General features: G+C 36.7%; 1 protein-coding gene across 1 annotated transcript; it reads right to left on the bottom strand.

The window, feature by feature from the left end:
• Positions 1-1255: 1255 nt before the first annotated feature.
• Positions 1256-22137, bottom strand: LOC131946977 (putative chitinase 10). Its single transcript, XM_059308040.1, has 20 exons — positions 21997-22137; positions 21499-21577; positions 19501-19702; positions 15416-15647; positions 14904-15028; positions 14238-14358; positions 13144-13329; positions 12592-12714; positions 10690-10764; positions 7858-8135; positions 7700-7724; positions 6374-6473; positions 5550-5748; positions 4718-4949; positions 4098-4222; positions 3325-3445; positions 2451-2636; positions 1998-2120; positions 1687-1761; positions 1256-1475 (listed from the first exon to the last, which is right to left on the bottom strand). Exons 2-20 carry the CDS (start codon positions 21554-21556, stop codon positions 1305-1307), a joined length of 2757 nt encoding a protein of 918 aa, XP_059164023.1. The 5' UTR covers positions 21557-21577; positions 21997-22137; the 3' UTR covers positions 1256-1304.
• Positions 22138-22578: the final 441 nt, after the last annotated feature.

Here is a 22578-nt window from a genome sequence, read left to right as displayed (position 1 = left end):
CATTTGTTTAAAGAAAAAAAATATATGAAATAAACATTTTATGTACCTTGATTTGTGTTTATTTAAATTTTGATATAATAAAATTATTTAGTACATTGAATAACCAAGCTTATGATTTAATTACACAGCAGAACTTCACGTGGGAATTTCCAGCGGCCGGGGGGTCTGAATATTGTAGAAAATGAAAATGCGATGTTTTCCACGAAAATTTTACTATAACGTATAATATTTTCTGATCCACTGATATTGTTTTTGTATTAAAATGGTTTAATAATAAATTTAGAAATTAAATTAATTTTATGTGAAACGTTTCAACAAGGTAGATCTATTTATTGAGTCTATTTTGATGTAAACATTAGATATTAATGAAGTGATTTCCCCGAAGCAGGTAATTCTCTTGTTTATATATTTTTCTAAAAAAAAAAAAACAATTACGGGCTATTCAAACAGTATTGACCCTCTAACTTTATTAAAAAAAAGAAAACAAAAGCAAATTGGTGATTTTTTCTTTCTTTTAATTTGAATGGAGTTCGCTAGTTAAATTGTCATCAAAACAATAAGACGGCTTATTAATGTGTAAACAAAGTTTCAAGTCTAGTTAGGTTTCCGTATTCATCTGATTATATTAAATTGTGAAATAGAAAAGTCATTTGCCGTGTGGTATAAAATGACCATATAACAGCCGTCCTGCATATAATTAAAAAAACACAATAAACCGTCTTTTAACCCGCTTGATAATGAATTGTGCAGTTTGTGATAGGGTTGGATGAGATAAAGATACAGCGATGTAAGTCTTAGTCACTTTTTGAAAAATAAAATAGAATTTATCCAGAGGACCATCATAAAGGCGTTAATTATGTGACTGTGTGTGATCGGACCTATACATACCAATATAAATACTGTATATAATATGTTATACAATGAAACAATTACCCTGTGGGATTGGTGGAGATGGATTTCATAGTGGTTTCATTGGTGAAAGACGTCGAAATAAATAGTGTCAACCACATAGGAAAATTAGCTGTATAGGCTGTAGGCAGATATAAAAATAGGTTGGTAAATAGAACAAGAGGTTATCACAGATATAGCACAGAGAAAACAAGTTTAACAGAAAACTGTCGGCTATAAAAAAATGTGGTTGTTAGTGAAACAATAAGGTCGGTAATTATAACAGGATGTATAACAGATGATTGTCATGTATAACAGTTAACAATTGCTTGCCATGTAAAACATTTGTTTCCGATGTGTAACATTTGATTGTCATATATAAAAGATGATTGTCATGTGTAAAATTTGATTGTCGGCTATAGCAAAATGTTGTATAAAACACCACATATCACAATCAAGCCGGTAGACTGTACGACGCTATAACTCCCATTTTTCTGCTTGGATGGGCTCGGGGTTGGGTTCATCTGGTTTCCTCCAGCCAGGGTTTTGATGGTGTTAAGTAGAGGAAACTTCCCCTCTCCACAGTACTGCGGACACACAAGAAGTCAAGTCAAACAGACATTTAACATGACCTTAACATACGCTACAGACCAGTAGACTGATAGATCTACCATAAACAGAGCTCTTTCTTAGTCGTACTAGACATGTTTTCTTAAGAAAACTCCAATATGTGAGACGAGATATAGCATATAATATATCGTATGGTATAAGGATAATACAATATTTAGGTCTCCCTACCGTCCCACTGAAGTCGTCTTGATCCACGGACCAGAACATGACGCCAGCAACACCGATATCCATCATCCACTTGGTCTGTGGATTAGATCATATCCATCGGATATATAACACGTTTAATAACACTCATCGCCGACACTATATAACTGGTCAAGTCACAAAATTAAGACCCTGACATGTGTGACAGTTGAGGTCATACTTTAAAATAAGTAAAAGGTCATCATCTCTCGACGCATGACTTTATGGAAGCGCGATAATGCTAGATGGTACGCATGGATAGCGGCTAATTAAAACACATTTAATTATTTACTGACCTTGATTGCAATACTCCTGGGGTTCTCGTACCCAACCCAGTCGTCCCCGCTCACCATATAGGGTGCCTGCTGCTGCTCATCAAAGTAACTTTTGGTTGATGACGTCATACTCATCCGGCATATCTAATTGGTTGGGGAAAGGGGGGGGGGGGGTTTGAATAAGTGATTATATTAATACGAGCTCACCAATACTGGTAACCGTTTTTCTTCCACAAATTGATCAACATACAGAAAGTCATGGTCCTATTTAACACATGTCATTTACTATTTCCCAAACACACCTGCATTACACATGCATTCCTGTATATTTCCCATACATGGCCAAGACATCTAGTACCCCCCCCCCTTAACCACACACCTCCCTACATTACAGACCACACACACCACACACCTCCCACATTACCGACCACACACACCACACACCTCCCACATTACCGACCATACACCACTTACCTCGGGGTACGCCATACCCGCCAAAATCCCATAGTCCTCACTGGTCCTCGCCTCACCAGTGACATTTGACCCCACGCCATAGGACATCTTGTCCTGGAGGACCAGCCTGCGTCCCTCCCCTGTCACCCCCACCAGCATCTGATGGAAGGGCAGACCCAGGCTGTTGTAGTAGTGGACAGTCCAGTTCTGGAATAGCCGGGTCAAATTTACATGATGCTGATATCATATAAGTCAACATTTTTATATAGTCTAAATCATATGAGGACACGCCTTTGTCAACATTTTATATAGTCAAAGTCATTATAATGTGCTAAATATATTTTGACTGAAAAATACAGCATTTTGCAACTAGATATAGATTTTAAGTAAAAAAAAAGACATGAACATTGTGATGATGTGTTGTGTATGAAAGGTGTGTACGGGGGCGGCTGACTCTGTGTGTGTGTACTCCGTAGTATTGTAGAGTGAAGCCGGATGTGTTGACGTGTATGTTGTTGTACAGGGTCAACGAGGGTAACAAGGTAAGCGACCATCTTACCGTGCTTAGCGTTGGGTTAAAGTTAGGATCTTGTCTAGACCATCTTACCGTGCTAAGTTCTTGGTTAAAGTTTGGATCTTGTCTAGACCAGCTTACCGTGCTTTGTTCTTGGTTAAAGTTAGGATCTTGTCTAGACCATCTTACCGTGCTAAGTTCTTGGTTAAAGTTTGGATCTTGTCTAGACCAGCTTACCGTGCTTTGTTCTTGGTTAAAGTTAGGATCTTGTCTAGACCATCTTACCGTGCTTAGCGTTGGGTTAAAGTTAGGATCGTTTCTAGACCACTTTACCGATGTAAGTTCTTGGTTAAAGTTAGGATCTTGTCTAGACCACCTTACCGTGCTAAGTTCTTGGTTAAAGTTAGGATCTTGTCTAGAGAACAGCGGGCTGTTGAATGCTGCCACGCGAGAATCTGCTGCTGTATAGTGATACGTCAACAAACTGACGTAATCAACGTACCTGGATGGTGAATTTTTAAGCCGGAATGAGAATACATTGCAATACCATTTTTTTTTTCTGGGCTGTAGGGGGAGGGGTGGACAGGTCAGAACACCGTGAATCAACGGACGTATCTGATTCTAGACGTCTACAAACCGAGTGTCAGTCTTCAGTAGGTCAGTGTTCAGTAGGTCAGTGTTCAGTAGGTCAGTGTTCAGTAGGTCAGTGTTCAATAGGTCAGTGTTCAGTAGGTCAGTGTTCAGTAGGTCAGTGTTCAGTAGGTTAGTGTTCAGTGTTCATAAGGTCAGTGTTCAGTAGTTCAGTGTTCAGTAGGTCAGTGTTCAGTAGGTCAGTGTTCAGTGTTCAGTAGGTCAGTGTTCAGTAGGTCAGTGTTCAGTAGGTCAGTGTTCAGTAGGTCAGTGTTCAGTAGGTCAGTGTTCAGTAGGTCAGTGTTCAGTGTTCAGTAGGTCTGTGTTCAGTAGGTCAGTGTCCATATTTTCATCTTTTGACACATGACAAAATACAATCTAACTTTTCCTAACAACGGCTCACAAAAATACCCTCCGCATCTAGATAAATTTTACCCTAGCTCTTTAACAAGCGGACGTATCTGAACACTGTTGTAAAACCTTAAAACTGTTGACCTGTCAGTTACTGGTTGTTTTAGACTTACCTGGCTAACTGGGGATAGTCAAAGCTGGGGTTGATATTCCACTTAGCTGCGGCAGCTGTGACTGTAAGCAGTAGCCGCCCTTGGTTTGTCTGCAGGACTTCAGAGTTGAAGGCAGATCTCAGAGACTGAAAGTTGAGTTGGAACTTTAGAGTTTGGAGCTTAGTTTAAACATCACTTACACAAAGTTTTATAATGTTGAAAACATCACGTTTCTTAGATATAAGTCATCTGTGTGATGTGATGTAGGATAGCGACTTATTTGTGATGGGATATATAATAACGTCACTTTTGTTTGCTGACCTGTCATGACGTCATTTTTGTGTGACGACATCTGCTGACGTTATATTTTTTTATGAGATCAGAAGACGCCATGATTAATGAGTTGACATTAAGGATTTACATGTAGCACATTATAAACTAAGCTATAACTCATTAATGACCCATCTGTTACAGATTAATTACCCACATGTAACACATTAATGACCCACCTGAAGCACATTAATGATCCACCTCTAACACATTAATGACCCACCTGTAACACATTAATGACCCGCCTGAAGCACATTAATGATCCACCTCTAACACATTAATGACCCACATGTATCACCATAATGACCCACCTGTAGCACTCTGAGAAACACCTGCTCATTACCCCTTGCTGGATACTGCCAATCAATGTCAAGGCCGTTGAATCCATGTTTTCTGAGAAACATTACCGTGGAGTTGGCAAAGTTCTCCAGGCCTTGTTTAGTGCCGGCTATCTTCGTGACTATATATACATGCTTCTCGCGTATGTACAGAGAGATTAGAGTTTGTAGTTGAGGGTTGACCTTCTTTAGCTCGTTCAGCTTTCTACAACACACAACGTAAACACTGCATTGGAAACAGACTTGATGTAAACCTATCCTTTTTTAAACTCACAAGAATCGAGAAAACCTAGGTGCGCTACACCCATCTGTTTTGATGTTTTACCCTAAATAATGTCAAAAAAGGATTTGAAGCGTGTAAAGCAATTGAAGTTGTATTAATTTTAGCTGAGTCATATAAACATACTGGAGTCATGTGAATCTACAGGAGTCATGTGAAACTACCGAAGTTATATAAACCTACATGAGTCATGTCAACCAACTGGATTCATATTAATCTAAAGGAGTCATATAAACCTACTGGAGTCAGGTGAAACTACATGAGTCATGTGAACCTACAGGAGTCATATAAACCTAATGGATTAGCGTAAACTTTTGGAGTCATGTGAACATATTCGAAAGATGTAAACATACCGGAGTCATATGAACCTACCGGAGTCATGGAAACCCTATGGGAGTCATATAAATCTACTGGAGTCATGTAAACACACTTAAGTCTTGTATACCCACTGAAGTCAGATGAACATATACGAGTTATATGAACCTACCAAAGTCTAGTGAACCTACTAAACTGAGCTAAACCTACTGATAACGCCCCCCTGTCAACTCCTCATACAATGGCCACTCTGCAACCAGTTGAAACGTTTGGTCGCTCAGGTAACCAAAGGCGTAGACCAGGTGAGTACAGATGGAGGGGTCAATGTCCTGCACATCAAACTTGGACATGTTCGACCTTCTGGTGTTGGTCCAGTTTGGGAAGTAGCACAGACGGAGCAGGTTCGGATCTGGGTGGGACGACAAGCCGAGAGGTAGAGAGGGATTATAATGTTGATCTATGTTGTAGTTGGGAAGTTTATAAAACTTGGCTAGTTAAGGATTACAAATATACAAGACTTCGTTACATTTTACCTTAATAAGTTCATATAAGATTATCTTAATTGATCTACATTAACACATTTTTTTCTCGAAATGATTATTTGTAGCTTGGAAGTATTTGGTTGAATGTAAAGTTCGAATCATAGGATCAAGAATCGATCAAAGAGATTTTTTTAAAGGGGTCAGTTTAAAAAAGTTTCCCAAAGTATCTCTAAAGAAATTGGTTAAAATGATAGGTTTGATAAGGGTATACTCTAAAATTAGGCTGAAAAATACTAGAATCTAATAGGGTGAGCTCCAAGAATTAAATTAAGCTCCAAAATGTAACGGTAGGCTCCAAAAGCTAAGGGCAGGCTCAAAGAAATAAGGGTAGGCTCCAAAAAATAAAGGTAGGCGCCAAGAGTTAAGTTGGGGATCCAAGAACTAAAGGTAGGCGCTAAAAATTAAGTTTAGGTTCCAAGAACTAAGGGTAGGCTTCAAGGAACACGGCTCTGCTATTGATGATTGAATTCCATGTCGCAACTAGAATCTTACTTGGCGTATATGATGGTTCCGGAGATTTGGTCGATATTTCTCGTGGTGAACTGATGGACCTGACCGCAGACATGAGTGGAAACTTCCCCAGGTCACACATCTGTGGGAGAACATGGAGTATGGCATCTCACTGTGATCTTAACTACAGCAACACAACATGGAGTAGGCCTATGGCATCTCACTGTGATCTTAACTACAGCAACACAACATGGAGTATGGCATCTCACTGTGATCTTAACTACAGCAACACAACATGGCTAAACTACAGCAACACAACATGGAGTATGGCATCTCACTGTGATCTTAACTACAGCAACACAACATGGAGTATGGCATCTCACTGTGATCTTAACTACAGCAACACAACATGGAGTAGGCCTATGGCATCTCACTGTGATCTTAACTACAGCAACACAACATGGCTAAACTACAGCAACACAACATGGAGTATGGCATCTCACTGTGATCTTAACTACAGCAACACAACATGGAGTATGGCATCTCACTGTGATCTTAACTACAGCAACACAACATGGAGTATGGCATCTCACTGTGATCTTAACTACAGCAACACAACATGGAGTATGGCATCTCACTGTGATCTTAACTACAGCAACACAACATGGAGTATGGCATCTCACTGTGATCTTAACTACAGCAACACAACATGGAGTATGGCATCTCACTGTGATCTTAACTACAACAACACAACATGGCTAAACTACAGCAACACAACATGGAGTATGGCATCTCACTGTGACCTTAACTACAGCAACACAATATGGAGTATGGCATCTCACTGTGATCTTAACTACAGCAACACAACATGGAATATGGCATCTCACTGTGATCTTAACTTCAGCAACACAACATGGAGTATGGCATCTGACTGTGATCTTAACTACAGCAACACAAGGCAGCTTTATTGAATTCTTCCTTCTATTTCCATTTCAAACATTAACAACTCCAATAAACACGCTAAACATACACCTAGACGCGAAAACAATTATTGGTGTGTATATATATATACATATATATATATATATATATATATATATATATATATATATATATATATATATATATAATGTATACAAACGCAAACAATCTAGTGATCATTTTTACCATAAAAATTAAAAAAAAAAACCAATACAAATCAAATTCAATAAGACGTATATAATTTTGAAATTTTTTAAAGTGTTTATTTAAGTGGCATAAACATTTGCATTGTTCGTTAAAAACAATTTTAAATTTAAAACGAGATTGTTATGAAAATGGCGCTATATAAAAAAACAAAATGTCAAAAAAATAATCAAGTTTAATTACTGATAATTCAAAATCTTTAATGCTGCTATATTTATTGAGCATAATCTGTAATACCATAAAAAAATCGCCTAATAATTTATTAAAATTTGAGCAATTAATAAAAATATCAACATGTTGAGTACATTCTTGGCTATGTGATTTTATGAGTATTTATCTACAACAGGAGGGTGTATAGAATAGTGAATATCGCAATCAAGCCGGTTGGTATTATAATTGGGTGACCGGTGTTTTTCGTTTTAATGGTTGTAGTCAATGGCTGACTCGGTTTTGGGGGTGTGGTTGGGTTCATGGTGGTGTTCAGTGTAAAGCCTTGGTTAGGGTTCGTAGTTGTGTTCAATTGAGGGTTCAGGGTTGGGTTCGTGGTTGAGCTGATCTCGTCTTTTCCACTCAGCGTTTTCACGGTGTTCAGTAACGGAAACTTTCCCTGGCCACAGAACTGTGGATATGTGGTCAGTTAATTATGTGGATATGTGGTCAGTTAATTATGTGGTCAATTAATTATGTGAATATAAGGTCAGTTAATTATGTGGACAGGTGGTCAGTTAATTATGTGGACAGGTGGTCAGTTGATTATGTGGATATGAGGTCAGTTAATTATGTGGATATGTGGTCAATTAATTATGTGTACATGTGGTCAGTTAATTATGTGGACATGTGGTCAGTTAATTATGTGGATATGTGGTCAGTTAATTATGTGGTCAGTTAATTATGTGGGTATCTGGTTAGTTAATTATTTGGATATGAGGTTAGTTAATTATGTGGACCTGTGGTCAGTTAATTATGTAGATATGTGATGTATTAGTTAAATGTGGTCAGATAATTATACGTACATATGGTCAGTTAATATAGATTTGTTAATTATGTGGACATATGGTTAGTTATCTTTGTAGACATGTTATTATTGAATTATTTGGACACATAATTATTTAATTAGATTGACCTGTGTTTAGTTAATTATTTGGTCATCTGATTAGTTAATTTTGTGAACGTGTGATAAGTAATTATGGTCAGTTAATTATGTTGACATGTGGTCAGTTAATTATGTGGACTATTTTATTTTTAGGACACGTAATTTACAAATGTTATAATATTCAGCTTCGGTTACTATAATACTAATTAAAATTTGAATTATTCATGGACTAATTAGTCAAATTATCCAGCCCCGTCCGGTCTAGCTTCACATATGTTAATAAAGTCTCCCTACACATATGTTAATAAAGTCTCCCTACACATATGTTAATAAAGTCTCCCTACACATATGTTAATAAAGTCTCTCTACACATATGTTTATAAAGTCTCCCTACACATATGTTAATAAAGTCTCCCTACACATATGTTAATAAAGTCTCCCTACACATATGTTAATAAAGTCTCCCTACACATATGTTAATAAAGTCTCCCTACACATATGTTAATAAAGTCTCCCTACACATATGTTAATAAAGTCTCCCTACACATATGTTAATAAAGTCTCCCTACACATAGGTTAATAAAGTCTCCCTACACATATGTTAATAAAGTCTCCCTACACATATGTTAATAAAGTCTCCCTACACATAGGTTAATAAAGTCTCCCTACACATATGTTAATAAAGTCTCCCTACACATATGTTAATAAAGTCTCCCTACACATATGTTAATAAAGTCCCCCTACACATATGTTAATAAAGTCCCCCTACACATATGTTAATAAAGTCTCCCTACACATATGTTAATAGTCTCCCTACACATATGTTAATAAAGTCTCCCTACCGCCCCACTACCCTAGCTACACATATGTTAATAGTCTCCCTACACATAAGTTAATAAAGTCTCCCTACACATATGTTAATAAAGTCTCCCTACACATAAGTTAATAAAGTCTCCCTACACATAAGTTAATAAAGTCTCCCTACACATATGTTAATAAAGTCTACCTACACATATGTTAATAAAGTCTCCCTACACATAAGTTAATAAAGTCTCCCTACACATATGTTAATAAAGTCTCCCTACACATATGTTAATAAAGTCTCCCTACACATATGTTAATAAAGTCTCCCTACCGCCCCACTCCCCTAGCTTCACATATGTTAATAAAGTCTCCCTACACATATGTTAATAAAGTCTCCCTACACATATGTTAATAAAGTCTCCCTACACATATGTTAATAAAGTCTCCCTACACATATGTTAATAAAGTCTCCCTATACATATGTTAATAAAGACTCCCTACACATATGTTAATAAAGTCTCCCTATACATATGTTAATAAAGTCTCCCTACACATATGTTAATAAAGTCTCCCTACACATATGTTAATAAAGTCTCCCTACACATATGTTATTAAAGTCTCCCTACACATATGTTAATAAAGTCTCCCTACACATATGTTAATAAAGTCTCCCTACACATATGTTAATAAAGTCTCCCTACACATATGTTAATAAAGTCTCCCTACACATATGTTAATAAAGTCTCCCTATACATATGTTAATAAAGTCTCCCTACAAATATGTTAATAAAGTCTCCCTACACATATGTTAATAAAGTCTCCCTACACATATGTTATTAAAGTCTCCCTACACATATGTTAATAAAGTCTCCCTACACATATGTTAATAAAGTCTCCCTACACATATGTTAATAAAGTCTCCCTACACATATGTTAATAAAGTCTCCCTACACATATGTTAATAAAGTCTCCCTATACATATGTTAATAAAGTCTCCCTACAAATATGTTAATAAAGTCTCCCTACACATATGTTAATAAAGTCTCCCTACACATATGTTAATAAAGTCTCCCTACGCATATGTTAATAAAGTCTCCCTACACATATGTTAATAAAGTCTCCCTACACATATGTTAATAAAGTCTCCCTACACATATGTTAATAAAGTCTCCCTACACATATGTTATTAAAGTCTCCCTACACATATGTTAATAAAGTCTCCCTACACATATGTTAATAAAGTCTCCCTACACATATGTTAATAAGGTCTCCCTACCGTCCCACTGAAGTCGTCTTGATCCAGGGACCAGAACATGACGCCAGCTACACCGATATCCATCATCCACTGGGTCTGTGGATTAAACACAATGATTGGGGCAACACTAAGATATGATTGAATACAATGATTGGGGTAACACTATAATATGATTGAACACAATGATTGGGGTAACACTATCACAAGATTGAACACAATGATTGGGGCAACACTATGACAAGATTGAACACAATGATTGAGGTAACACTATGACAAGATTGAACACAATGATTGGGGTAACACTATAATATGATTGAACACAATGATTGAGGAAACACTATGACAAGATTGAACACAATGATTGGGGCAACACTATAATATGATTGAACACAATGATTGGGGCAACACTATGACATGATTGAACACAATGATTGGGGCAACACTATGACATGATTGAACACAATGATTGGGGCAACACTATGACAAGATTGAACACAATGATTGGAGCAACACTATGACATGATTGAACACAATGATTGGGGCAACACTATGACATGATTGAACACAATGATTGGGGCAACACTATGACAAGATTGAACACAATGATTGGAGCAACACTATGACAAGATTGAACACAATGATTGGGGCAACACTATGACAAGATTGAACACAATGATTGAGGTAACACTATGACAAGATTGAACACAATGATTGGGGTAACACTATAATATGATTGAACACAATGATTGAGGAAACACTATGACAAGATTGAACACAATGATTGGGGCAACACTATAATATGATTGAACACAATGATTGGGGCAACACTATGACATGATTGAACACAATGATTGGGGCAACACTATGACATGATTGAACACAATGATTGGGGCAACACTATGACAAGATTGAACACAATGATTGGAGCAACACTATGACATGATTGAACACAATGATTGGGGCAACACTATGACATGATTGAACACAATGATTGGGGCAACACTATGACAAGATTGAACACAATGATTGGAGCAACACTATGACAAGATTGAACACAATGATTGGGGCAACACTATGACAAGATTGAACACAATGATTGGGGCAACACTATGACAAGATTGAACACAATGATTGGGGCAACACTATGATATGATTGAACACAATGATTGGGGCAACACTATGACAAGATTGAACACAATGATTGGGGCAACACTATGACATGATTGAACACAATGATTGGGGCAACACTATGACAAGATTGAACACAATGATTGGGGCAACACTATGACAAGATTGAACACAATGATTGGGGCAGCGTATTGACTTACGTCTTAAGATAGTGCCATCACATTGACTTGAATGTTTACACAGATACTGTATAAGACGAATTTGTTTTTCTTTTTTTTTCTCTCTTTTTTTTTGTATAAGACGAATACAATAAATTCCTATATATAGAAGATCACTAGCAAATGTATATTTCGGTTTTTCCATTGAAGTAAGCAATTGTTAATGTATTATCTTACTGTTTAAAAAAATTACATATTTTATCTGAGATGATTGAATTGTGTTAATACCAAATGTTTTGTTGCTAATTTTGCATACATCAAATATTGATCTAGAATAAACTATTAGCATTGCTATTAAAAAACCGAACACTTTTATAATTGGGTGATTTTATTTAATTAGGTGGTAGCTTTTATATTATTACCTCCCTTTTTTCTTATTAAAAATGGTTATCTCTAAATGCAATTTGAATAACACATTTAATATATCTAATTAGATTTAAAATGTCTGTACTACTTATAAATATAACTAGGCACGCTGTTTAAATTGGGCGGCAGGGCATGGAAAATTGTTTTAAAAATATTTCTTATGCCAGATTTCACTACACTGTCACACATATCGCTGCAGGCAGCTACTGACCTTGACCGTGACACTCTCGGTGTCTTCGTACCCGACCCAGTTGTCGTCATTCACCAGATAAGGCACCTTCTGCTCGTTATCAAAGACTCGCACGGTGCTTGAGTTTTTCAGCACCCGGCAAATCTGTAAGGCACATGAACAACAGAGCTATCATGCTAAACTAAACGTTTTAATAAATAAAAGAGCACTTTTTTTTAGAAAATCGGCTCCGTAATGTATTCATTTGATTTAAAGATAATAATTATTGACACTACTGTTTAAAGAAAATATTCTAGTAACGAGGTTCTATAAAACAAGTTTTCTGTATCAATATCCAACAAATGGTTAATACTTATCATTATGATGATAACTAGCTGACTACATGTTTGTTAATGACAATAACAAGCAATAAAATATGTGGGCCTAATAGAAATTACATTAACCTAATTATGTGCTAATTAAAATCACTCAAACTTATCTTAATCTGATAATTTTAATCTGATAATGTAAATTGCAACTACTGAAAATTATTTTATCCCAATTAAGTGTAATTAATTAATTAATTATCTTGACCTCAGGATAAGTCATCCCTGCTGGTATTTGATAATCCGGGCTCGTCCTCTTGACCCCCGTGACGTTGGAGCCGACACCTGTGTAGTTCCTGTCTTCTAGCACCAGCCAGCGTCCCACACCTGTCACACCAACCAGCATCTTGCTGTACGGCAACCCCAGGCTCTTGTAGTAATGGACCGTCCAGTTCTGGAAAATATTATCTTGGTTACTTCCCATTAATCGTTAAACTCAATGTATTATCTTCCTTGCGTCAGCTGAATACGTTTACAAATAGATGCATTACACACGTATCTCATCACTATTATACATCCGTTTGGTCATTTAGAGAGAACTGTTTGAAGTTGGAGACACTGCCTACTATGAGGAAGTAATGGCGAAATGGAAGCAGTGTTTCTTCGAGACTTTTTTCTCCGGGGGGGGGGGGGGGGGCACTTGAAATTTTCGAGGGGGCCGTAAACTTTCTTCGGGGGGGGGGGGGGGCGGACACTGTTAAAAGTATATATTTTCTATATAAATTATATAAATTTCATTTCGTTCGGGTCGGCGGTAAAAAATTTTCGGTGGGGGGGGGGGGGGGCGTAGCCCCTCCGAAGAGATGCCTGGAAGAAACTCTGAATGGAAGACTAAATAAAAGCTGCAATAGTGTTACTTCAACGACTCATCTCGCTGGGCGCTGTAGCAAAATAATTGTAACACGCATTTTGACACAAAGAAAAAGTGTTTCACATCATAAAAAGTACAAATAAATGACAATGCTTTCTATTTCAACTAATTATTTATTTCAAAAGGGGTTGATTAATATGTATAGAGGATTGGAGGGGACGGCATGGCCTAAGCGATAGAGCGCTAGGCTGATAACCTGAAAGTCGAGTTCCAATCCGGGTCCAAGTTAGTAGAACGTCCCTGTGACCACCCGGTGCTGATCACACACTCCTTCCATATGCCGAGGTCAAGAATCGTATTAACTCTACTTCAGCTACCTAATAGATTGCAGGTCTAAAAGGATCATATACTTTTTTCTTTTATAGAGGATGAAAAAGTGGGGGCCCGCTCCCACTGCCCCCCCCCCCCTGGTTACGCCACTGGTTACATACCGTGCTCAGAGTGGGGTGGAACCTCGGGTCCCCGCGTGAGTAGAGTGGGCTGTTGAAGGCTGTGATAGAGGCGTCCCCTGTGGTGTAGTCATACGTCATCAAATTGACGTAGTCCACGTACCTAGACGGTTTAAATTGACGTATGTGTTACTTAGGACGTGTTACAAAACTAAATTTGTGACGTTGTCTTTTTAATAAGATACAATTTCCTTAACTAAGGCAGACGTTGTTTGCTTACATTTTTGGATAATTTAAGTCAGTACTGCCTAATTTTACTTGCAAATAAAATAGGTAAGTCTGATTTATATAACTATTCAATGAATTTTTTAGATTAATTGAACTGAGATACACAAATAAACGGTCGTTACTAAATGTATAACTGCTAATCGGTATGAATGGCCATGAGTGCTCTCAGAATGATGTTCTGTGATACTGATGGGATAGTGCAACAATAAACAGTGACCTACTTAATAACAAAAATAGTGACATACATAGCAACAAGAATTACAGGTCTAGTAAACAAAAAGGAGTAATGACCTACTCAGCAACGAGGTACAATAACCTACTTAGCATTATAGAACAGTGACCTACTTAACATAGAGGTACAGTAAATTACTTTACAACAAGGAACAGTGACATTCTTAACATCATGGAACAGTGACCTACTTAGCGATCTGGGGCACGTCGTAGCCGGGGTCAATGGTCCAGACACCAGCTGCAGCTGCGATTGTGAGCAGCAGCCGTTCTTGGTTTGGTTGAAGCTGTTCCGCGTCGAAAGCTGTCCGTAGTCCCTGTCAGACACCGGATTGTATGGGATTGAAAGGATGTTAACTCGAGAATGTTCTCATGCGTGAAATCATCAAATGTTTGATACTCTCGTCTTTAAAGATCGCCTTAGCTTGTGGCGATGCCAGATTAGGATACGGCTTACATGGAATATTTTTAATGTAATTCTAATCTGTGATAATCTTTACTTGGGATACTTTTACTTTAAATAAAGCTGAGAAATATGTGAAGCGAGAAAGAGCTGGCTTATGAGATTAACGACTCATGTCTTAGTTTAGGTATAGTGTACTCCGAATTGTGAATAATACTTATTTGGGATTATGCTAAATAGGGATTATATTAATTATAGATAACCTACATCTATGTGTATCAATGTCGCAAACAGTATTTACCTTAAGCAGTGTAACAAATTGTGCTTTCGTGTCACTATTCGGGTATTCCCAGTCAAGATCTAGACCATCGAACCTGTGTTTTCTGAGAAAAGCAATAGCAGACGCCGAGAAATTGGCCAAGATTTCAGAGGTTTCTGAGACCGCCAGAAAACCGGTGCCGTGATCGTTCTGTCCCCCCACAGAGAGCAGGGTTCTCAGGGTTGGGTTCACACTCTTGAGGTCGTTCAGTTTCCTAGAATATTTTTTTTTTAGTTAAATTATTTAGTTAGTCTTTTTCTCTTTCTTCGTTCTTTACTTAACTATCTAAAGTGGCTTTCTTTTAACACAATGTAGTATTTCGAATCAAAATAAACTGCCCAAGATAGTCAATTAACTCTTTTCTTCCATCGTCTTTGTCCACCCACGAACATCTACAAGACAGCAGTTGTTTGATTTCGGAGTTTTCTCACAAGAATGAGTTGCTATCCCAAGCTAATCGGCTTGGCTGGTTGGCACAGCACACAATGCTAAGAAACAGATGCAAGTATGCTCGGGCTATGAACAGGCGTTATCTGTGGCTGACCACACGTAAGAGGTCTGCGTCTGACCACATGTAATTTTAATTAATTAATCGCGATCGATTTGGTATCTTAAACCTTGAATGATACATAATAATACTAGACCAATTTCGATAAGTGGTCTGAGAAACTTATTATGGCTGTCAAAACTCGCAAGCTGGTAATTGTAGTCAGGTCCTTCAACTTTCTGAACCCATTTAGTTCACTAATATGCATAATAGACACTAAGAGAGGACACTTGCCCGAATGCGACAAATGCCCGAATGGTCACTTGCCCGAATAGGACAAATGCCCGAATGGACACTTGCCCGAATGCGACAAATGCCCGAATGGACACTTGCCCGAATGCGACAAATGCCCGAATGGACACTTGCCCGAATGCGACAAATGCCCGAATGCCACTTGCCCGAAGGCCGTTTGCCCAAAAAAATGTAAAAGCTGCATAAAAAATTATATAACCAAATAGTCATTCATAATCAATTCAAGTTTGAAATTTTGATAATCAACACAGTTTTAAGCATAAAAACAAATTTGTTTATATTTTCAAAATTGAGCTTTTTTTTTACTTTCTCGTATATACGAAGTATAGAGAAAGTCTTGTAATCGTGCAAAAAAAAAAATCGAGATTTTTACAAATCTCGACGTTTCACACCTCACTGATGCGGAAAACATAATTTTCCAATCTTGTCCGTATGTCTGTGTGTCTGTCTGTGTGTCTGTGTGTCTGTGTGTCTGTCTGTCCGTGTGTAAACACGATAACTTGAGAACCGTTACAGCTAGGTTGATGAAATTTCATATATAAGTATTTTATCAAAATCGTAGATCCGTATCAACTTTTGAGCGATTTCCGATAACCGGAAGTGGTACTTTTCCTACTTTGAATTTTTCAAAAGCCTATAACTTGAGTGCTATTTCAGATAGATAAATGAAATTTCATATGTAAGTAAAAGATCTAATTCTCTACCTTCTATCAAATTTTGAGTCATTTCCGATGACTGGAAGTAGTACTTTACGCTACTTCCGATTTCTCAAAAAACTAATGTAAATTTTAAAAGTAATAATAATATTGCGCACCATTATGCGCTTTTTTATTTGGCGTTCACTTGGTGTGCAATTAATTTGTCTACGAGATTTTATTCTATTTTTAAAACTTTAAGTATTTAAAATGGATTAAAAATCATGTCTATAGCCCGAGTTCCCATCCCCTGTTATTTTATATAAGAATATTCGAGAAAGTTTAGGGGAGATCACTCCCGGTTTATTTTAATATGAGAACTTGCCGTAATAAAATTTCTTTATTCTTTCATAAATGTAAGGTGATGTTGGCGCCGGTATCTTAACATTCTTTTGATGTGTAAGTTTTGACCACCTTGTGTAGCCGAGGTGTTGCGATGGGTTATAACGTTTATGACACGGTGTAGGAAGCGGCGTCTCGCAACAATGAACAGAGGCGCGTTTGTTTGTTTATCTTGTTATGCTAAACTTGTGAGGTGATCATTCAACAAAAGAATGGGGCGGGGCCTAGGCGGCGAATTTAAAAACTAATGTTAGTCTTTTATGTTTGATCTCTATTTAAATACACATTAATTAATAATGTCTTCGTGTTAATATATTATATTAAATATTTTCCCTTTATTTTTGTTAATATATGTATTGTTTATCAAAATTTCAAATTTAAATTGATTACGAATGACTATTTGGTAATATATTATTGATAACATTTTTCGGGCAAACGGCCTTCGGGCAAGTGGCATTCGGGCATTTGTCGCATTCGGGCAAGTGTCCATTCGGGAATTTGTCGCATTCGGGCAAGTGTCCATTCGGGCATTTGTCCCATTCGGGCAAGTGTCCATTCGGGCATTTGTCGCATTCGGGCAAGTGTCCATTCGGGCATTTGTCGCATTCGGGCAAGTGTCCATTCGGGAATTCGGCCTTCGGGCAAACGGCATTCGGGCAAGTGTTTTTCGGGAATTTGTCGTAGACCCACTAAAATTATGTGTTTAAGACCTTTCTTAAAGTTAAAGATCCAGCAATTTGTATTGATACAATGAACATGTCGACTTATATAAAACGGAGCAGCCTATGCAGTGGCGGAACTAGAAAAAATGGGCCACCCCGCAAAAAAAATTCTTGGGCCCCATATATATATATATATATGCCCTATATATATATATATATATATATATATATATATATATATATATATATATATATATATATATATATATATATATATATATATATATACATATATATATATATATATATATATATACATATATATATATATATATATATATATATATATATATATATATATATATATATATATATATATAAAGAAAATACGAATAAAGAACACTCATTTTACTCATTTCGGGCTTGTTCGAGTTTTGAGTTTTGAAAAAAAACAAAAAAATTAAATTTATTTTACTTTCTCGTATATACGAAGTATAGAGAAAGTATTGTAATCGTGCACAAAAATAACTTGAAATTTTAACAATTTTCACCGTATTACACCTCAGTCCTTCATCACATCCGAAGTATAGAGGACTTATTTTAATCGGGCAAAAATTATCAATCCAGATTTATCAAAATTAAGAGGTTTTATGCGTAATCCAGTCTGAAAAACTGGGCTTTGCAATTCTGTCCGTATGTCTGTGTGTGTGTGTGTAAACACGATAACTTGAGTACCGTTACAGCTAGGTTGATGAAATTTCATATATAAGTATTTTATCAAAATCGTAGATCCGTATCAACTTTTGAGCGATTTCAAATAACCGGAAATGGTACTTTTTCTACTTTGAATTTTTCAAAAGCCTATAACTTGAGTACTATTTCAGATAGATAAATGAAATTTCACATGTAAGTAAAAGATCTAATTCTCTTCGTTCTGTCAAAATTTGAGTAATTAAGAGAAGTTATTGCTTTTTAATTGTTTAGTATAAATCTATTAAAAGGAGCTTATGGGCACCCTTATTTGACTTTTAATAAAGGGAAATAAGTCATGGAAGTGGTTTAAACGTTTGATAACTTTTACAATGGTTTCAAAACAAAAGGAAAAAGTATAATTATACAAGATCGTGGGATGGTGTCTATAGAATAAAGATAATCCAACCGCATCTACAGTATTCTTTTAACAAAACAACCATCAAGTCAAAAATGAAAGATAATTAAATTTTTTAACTAAAAAAGAAATTGATTATGATCGGCTGTGAGCCCCTAAACGGCGTGGGCCCCCCCCCCCCCCGCATTGCGGGGTCTGGCGGCACTGTAGTTCCGCCCCTGAGCCTATGTTTTAGTGACAGCTAACATTATTCTAACAGCTGAACTACTCACTGGTATCTCTGCTTGAGTCACGCTAACATTATTCTAACAGCTGAATGACAGATCACACTAAACTGCTTGAATCACGCTAACATTATTCTAACAGCTGAATGACAGATCACACTAAACTGCTTGAATCACGCTAACATTATTCTAACAGCTGAGTCACGCTAACATTATTCTAACAGATGAATGACTCACTGGTATCTGCCAGTGCTGGTTGTTTCTTCATAATACTGTGCCGTCAGAGTCTTAGTGGTTGTGTTCAAGACGCCAAAAGCGTAGATGAGGTGGGTGCAGACGGTGGGGTCAATGTCCTTGACGTCAAATCTGGCAGACGGTGACGGCCGATTGTACGCCCAGTTGGTGAAGTAGCACACCCGCAGTGGTCCTGTGGCGTAGGCTGGGACAGGAAATACAGGACATTTTAGGACATTATCAGTATGTAGGTAGCAATAAAAGGACATTTTAGGACATTATCAACTTGTAGGTAGCAATAACAGGACATTTTAGGACATTATCAATATGACGATAGGAATTACTTGACATTTTAAGACACAATAAACAAATAAGTAGGTAATACAGGACATTTTAGGACATTATCAACAAGGATATGGTGCAGTACACACATGGTCCGTGGTATCATTTGTTCTGATATATTTTGTCCTGGTATCTTTTGTCCTTGAGTTCATTTGTCCTGAGATCATTTGGCCTGGGATCATTTGTCCTGAGATCATTTGTCCTGAGATCATTTGGCCTGAGATCATTTGTCCTGAGATCATTTGGCCTGAGATCATTTGTCCTGAGATCATTTGTCCTGAGATCATTTGTCCTGGGATCATTTGTCCTGGGATCATTTGGCCTATCATTTGTCCTGAGATCTTTTGTCCTGAGATCATTTGTCCTGGGATCATTTGTCCTGAGATCATTTGTCCTGAGATCATTTGGCCTGAGATCATTTGTCCTGAGATCATTTGGCCTGAGATCATTTGTTCTGAGATCATTTGGCCTGAGATCATTTGGCCTGAGATCATTTGTCCTGAGATCATTTGGCCTGAGATCATCTGCCCTGAGATCATTTGTCCTGAGATCATTTGTCCTGAGATCATTTGTCCTGAGATCATTTGTCCTGAGATCATTTGTCCTGAGATCATTTGTCCTGAGATCATTTGTCCTGAGATCATTTGTCCTGAGATCATTTGTCCTGAGATCATTTGTCCTGAGATCATTTGTCCTGAGATCATTTGGCCTGAGATCATCTGCCCTGAGATCATTTGTCCTGAGATCATTTGTCCTGAGATCATTTGTCCTGAGATCATTTGGCCTGAGATCATCTGCCCTGAGATCATTTGTCCTGAGATCATTTGTCCTGAGATCATTTGTCCTGAGATCATTTGTCCTAAGATCATTTGGCCTGAGATCATTTGTCCTGGGATCATTTGTCCTGTCACCCAACAATATGTAGCACATATAGAACATAACGATATCTTGTAGATACATAACATATGAATATCTAGCACATATAGAACATAACGATATCTTGTAGATACATAACATATGAATATCTAGCACATATAGAACATAACGATATCTTGTAAATACATAACATATCAATATCTAGCACATATAGAACTAAAAAATGTGGACGACACATCGAACACAACAATATCTAGCATAATATGGACACAACTACATATGGAATAAAACAATATTTAACACATATAGACACAATATCTAGCACACAAAAATAGAGAGAGCATATACAATAACTGACAAATATAGAACACACACATATTCAACACATGCTGGACACTACAATGTCTGGCACATACTTAACAAATATGTTCAGTAAATATAGAATACAACAATATTTAGTACATTTACAACACAATAAAGTTGTAGAGAGGACTTCTTTCTAAAGTTTTTTGAGCTAGGATTTTATGAACGTTCCGTTGTAAAATATGAAGAACTAGACAGGACACACAACCGATACTAATATGTCTCGTATTGAATCTGCACTACACGAAACAACTTGTACTTACATATTTTGTTTTATATTAAGCTGTTTGTTTATATCCACAGTAAACTCATAACATACAATCCGTGAAAAGCTTTTACTTTCGAATGTTGTTTTATCTTGATCGATTTTTGTATACCAGCACCAAACCCCTAACATAAAATCTATAAACTTTCACTTACCGAAGTTTATGAAATTTACAGCCAATAAAGTGATAAGCTTTATGGTGAAGTACTTCATGGTCGCAATTGAAGAATGTGTCTGAAATATTTATGTATGTAGGCCTATGTATGTATATATATATATCTATATATATATATATATATATATATATATATATATATATATATATATATATATATATATATATATATATATATATATATATATATATATATATATACATAAATATATATGTATATGTATATATATATATATATATATATATATATATATATATATATATATATATATATATATATATTTATATATTTATATTTATATATATATATATATAATATTTATATGTATGTGTAAACATATACACTTAATATATATTATACTTAAGAAATAGGTTGTACAATTTAAAACAAATATAGCACACACATGTATGTTTATATGCGATGAGAAACTAGCCCGCGCTAATCCACTAATATTTTTCTAATTGAGATAAAATTTACCTGCTGTATCCTGTTGACACCTGCGCCTTGAATGTGTTAGTCTGTGTTTGTGTCTATTCATAGCTACATCGCTACGACGTGAAGTTGCAAGACATCAGCACAGGTACATTAAGACCATTGTTTCCTACAAGGATCTAAAGACATCCGTCTTGTGTCCTAGATTTGGAGTTTTTTCATTGGACCGTTACATGGTTCTATTTTTAGCGGACGATTGAATTAACAGTAGTGGCAGGTATTGAATGTGGCTATAACATCGTTTGTCGGGGTGTCAGTTGGAGGGAAAAATTGATTGCAACATCTCTGACGTGTAAAAGTGTGTGTCCTGTGTGGGTGTGTGTGTATATGTGTTGATATTATCAGTATAATGGGCTGTGCTAGTCTATGTGTGTGGGTGTGTGTATGTCTATATTGTGAGTATATTGGGCTGTTTTAGTCTCTGTGTGTGTTGATATTGTGTGTGGGTGTGTGGTGTTGTATTGTGCAGGGGCGTAGCGAGGGTGGTGCAAATCGAAGGTTTGAGGGGGGGGGGTGCAAATCGAAAGTTTGAGGGGGGGGGGTGTAAATCGAAAATTGAAAGTTTGT

Source organism: Physella acuta, unplaced genomic scaffold (assembly GCF_028476545.2).
Source record: "Physella acuta isolate Inbredline_101_S28 unplaced genomic scaffold, ASM2847654v3 ptg000579l, whole genome shotgun sequence".
NCBI lineage: Eukaryota > Metazoa > Mollusca > Gastropoda > Physidae > Physella > Physella acuta.
This window is presented reverse-complemented; position numbering and strand designations above follow the sequence as displayed.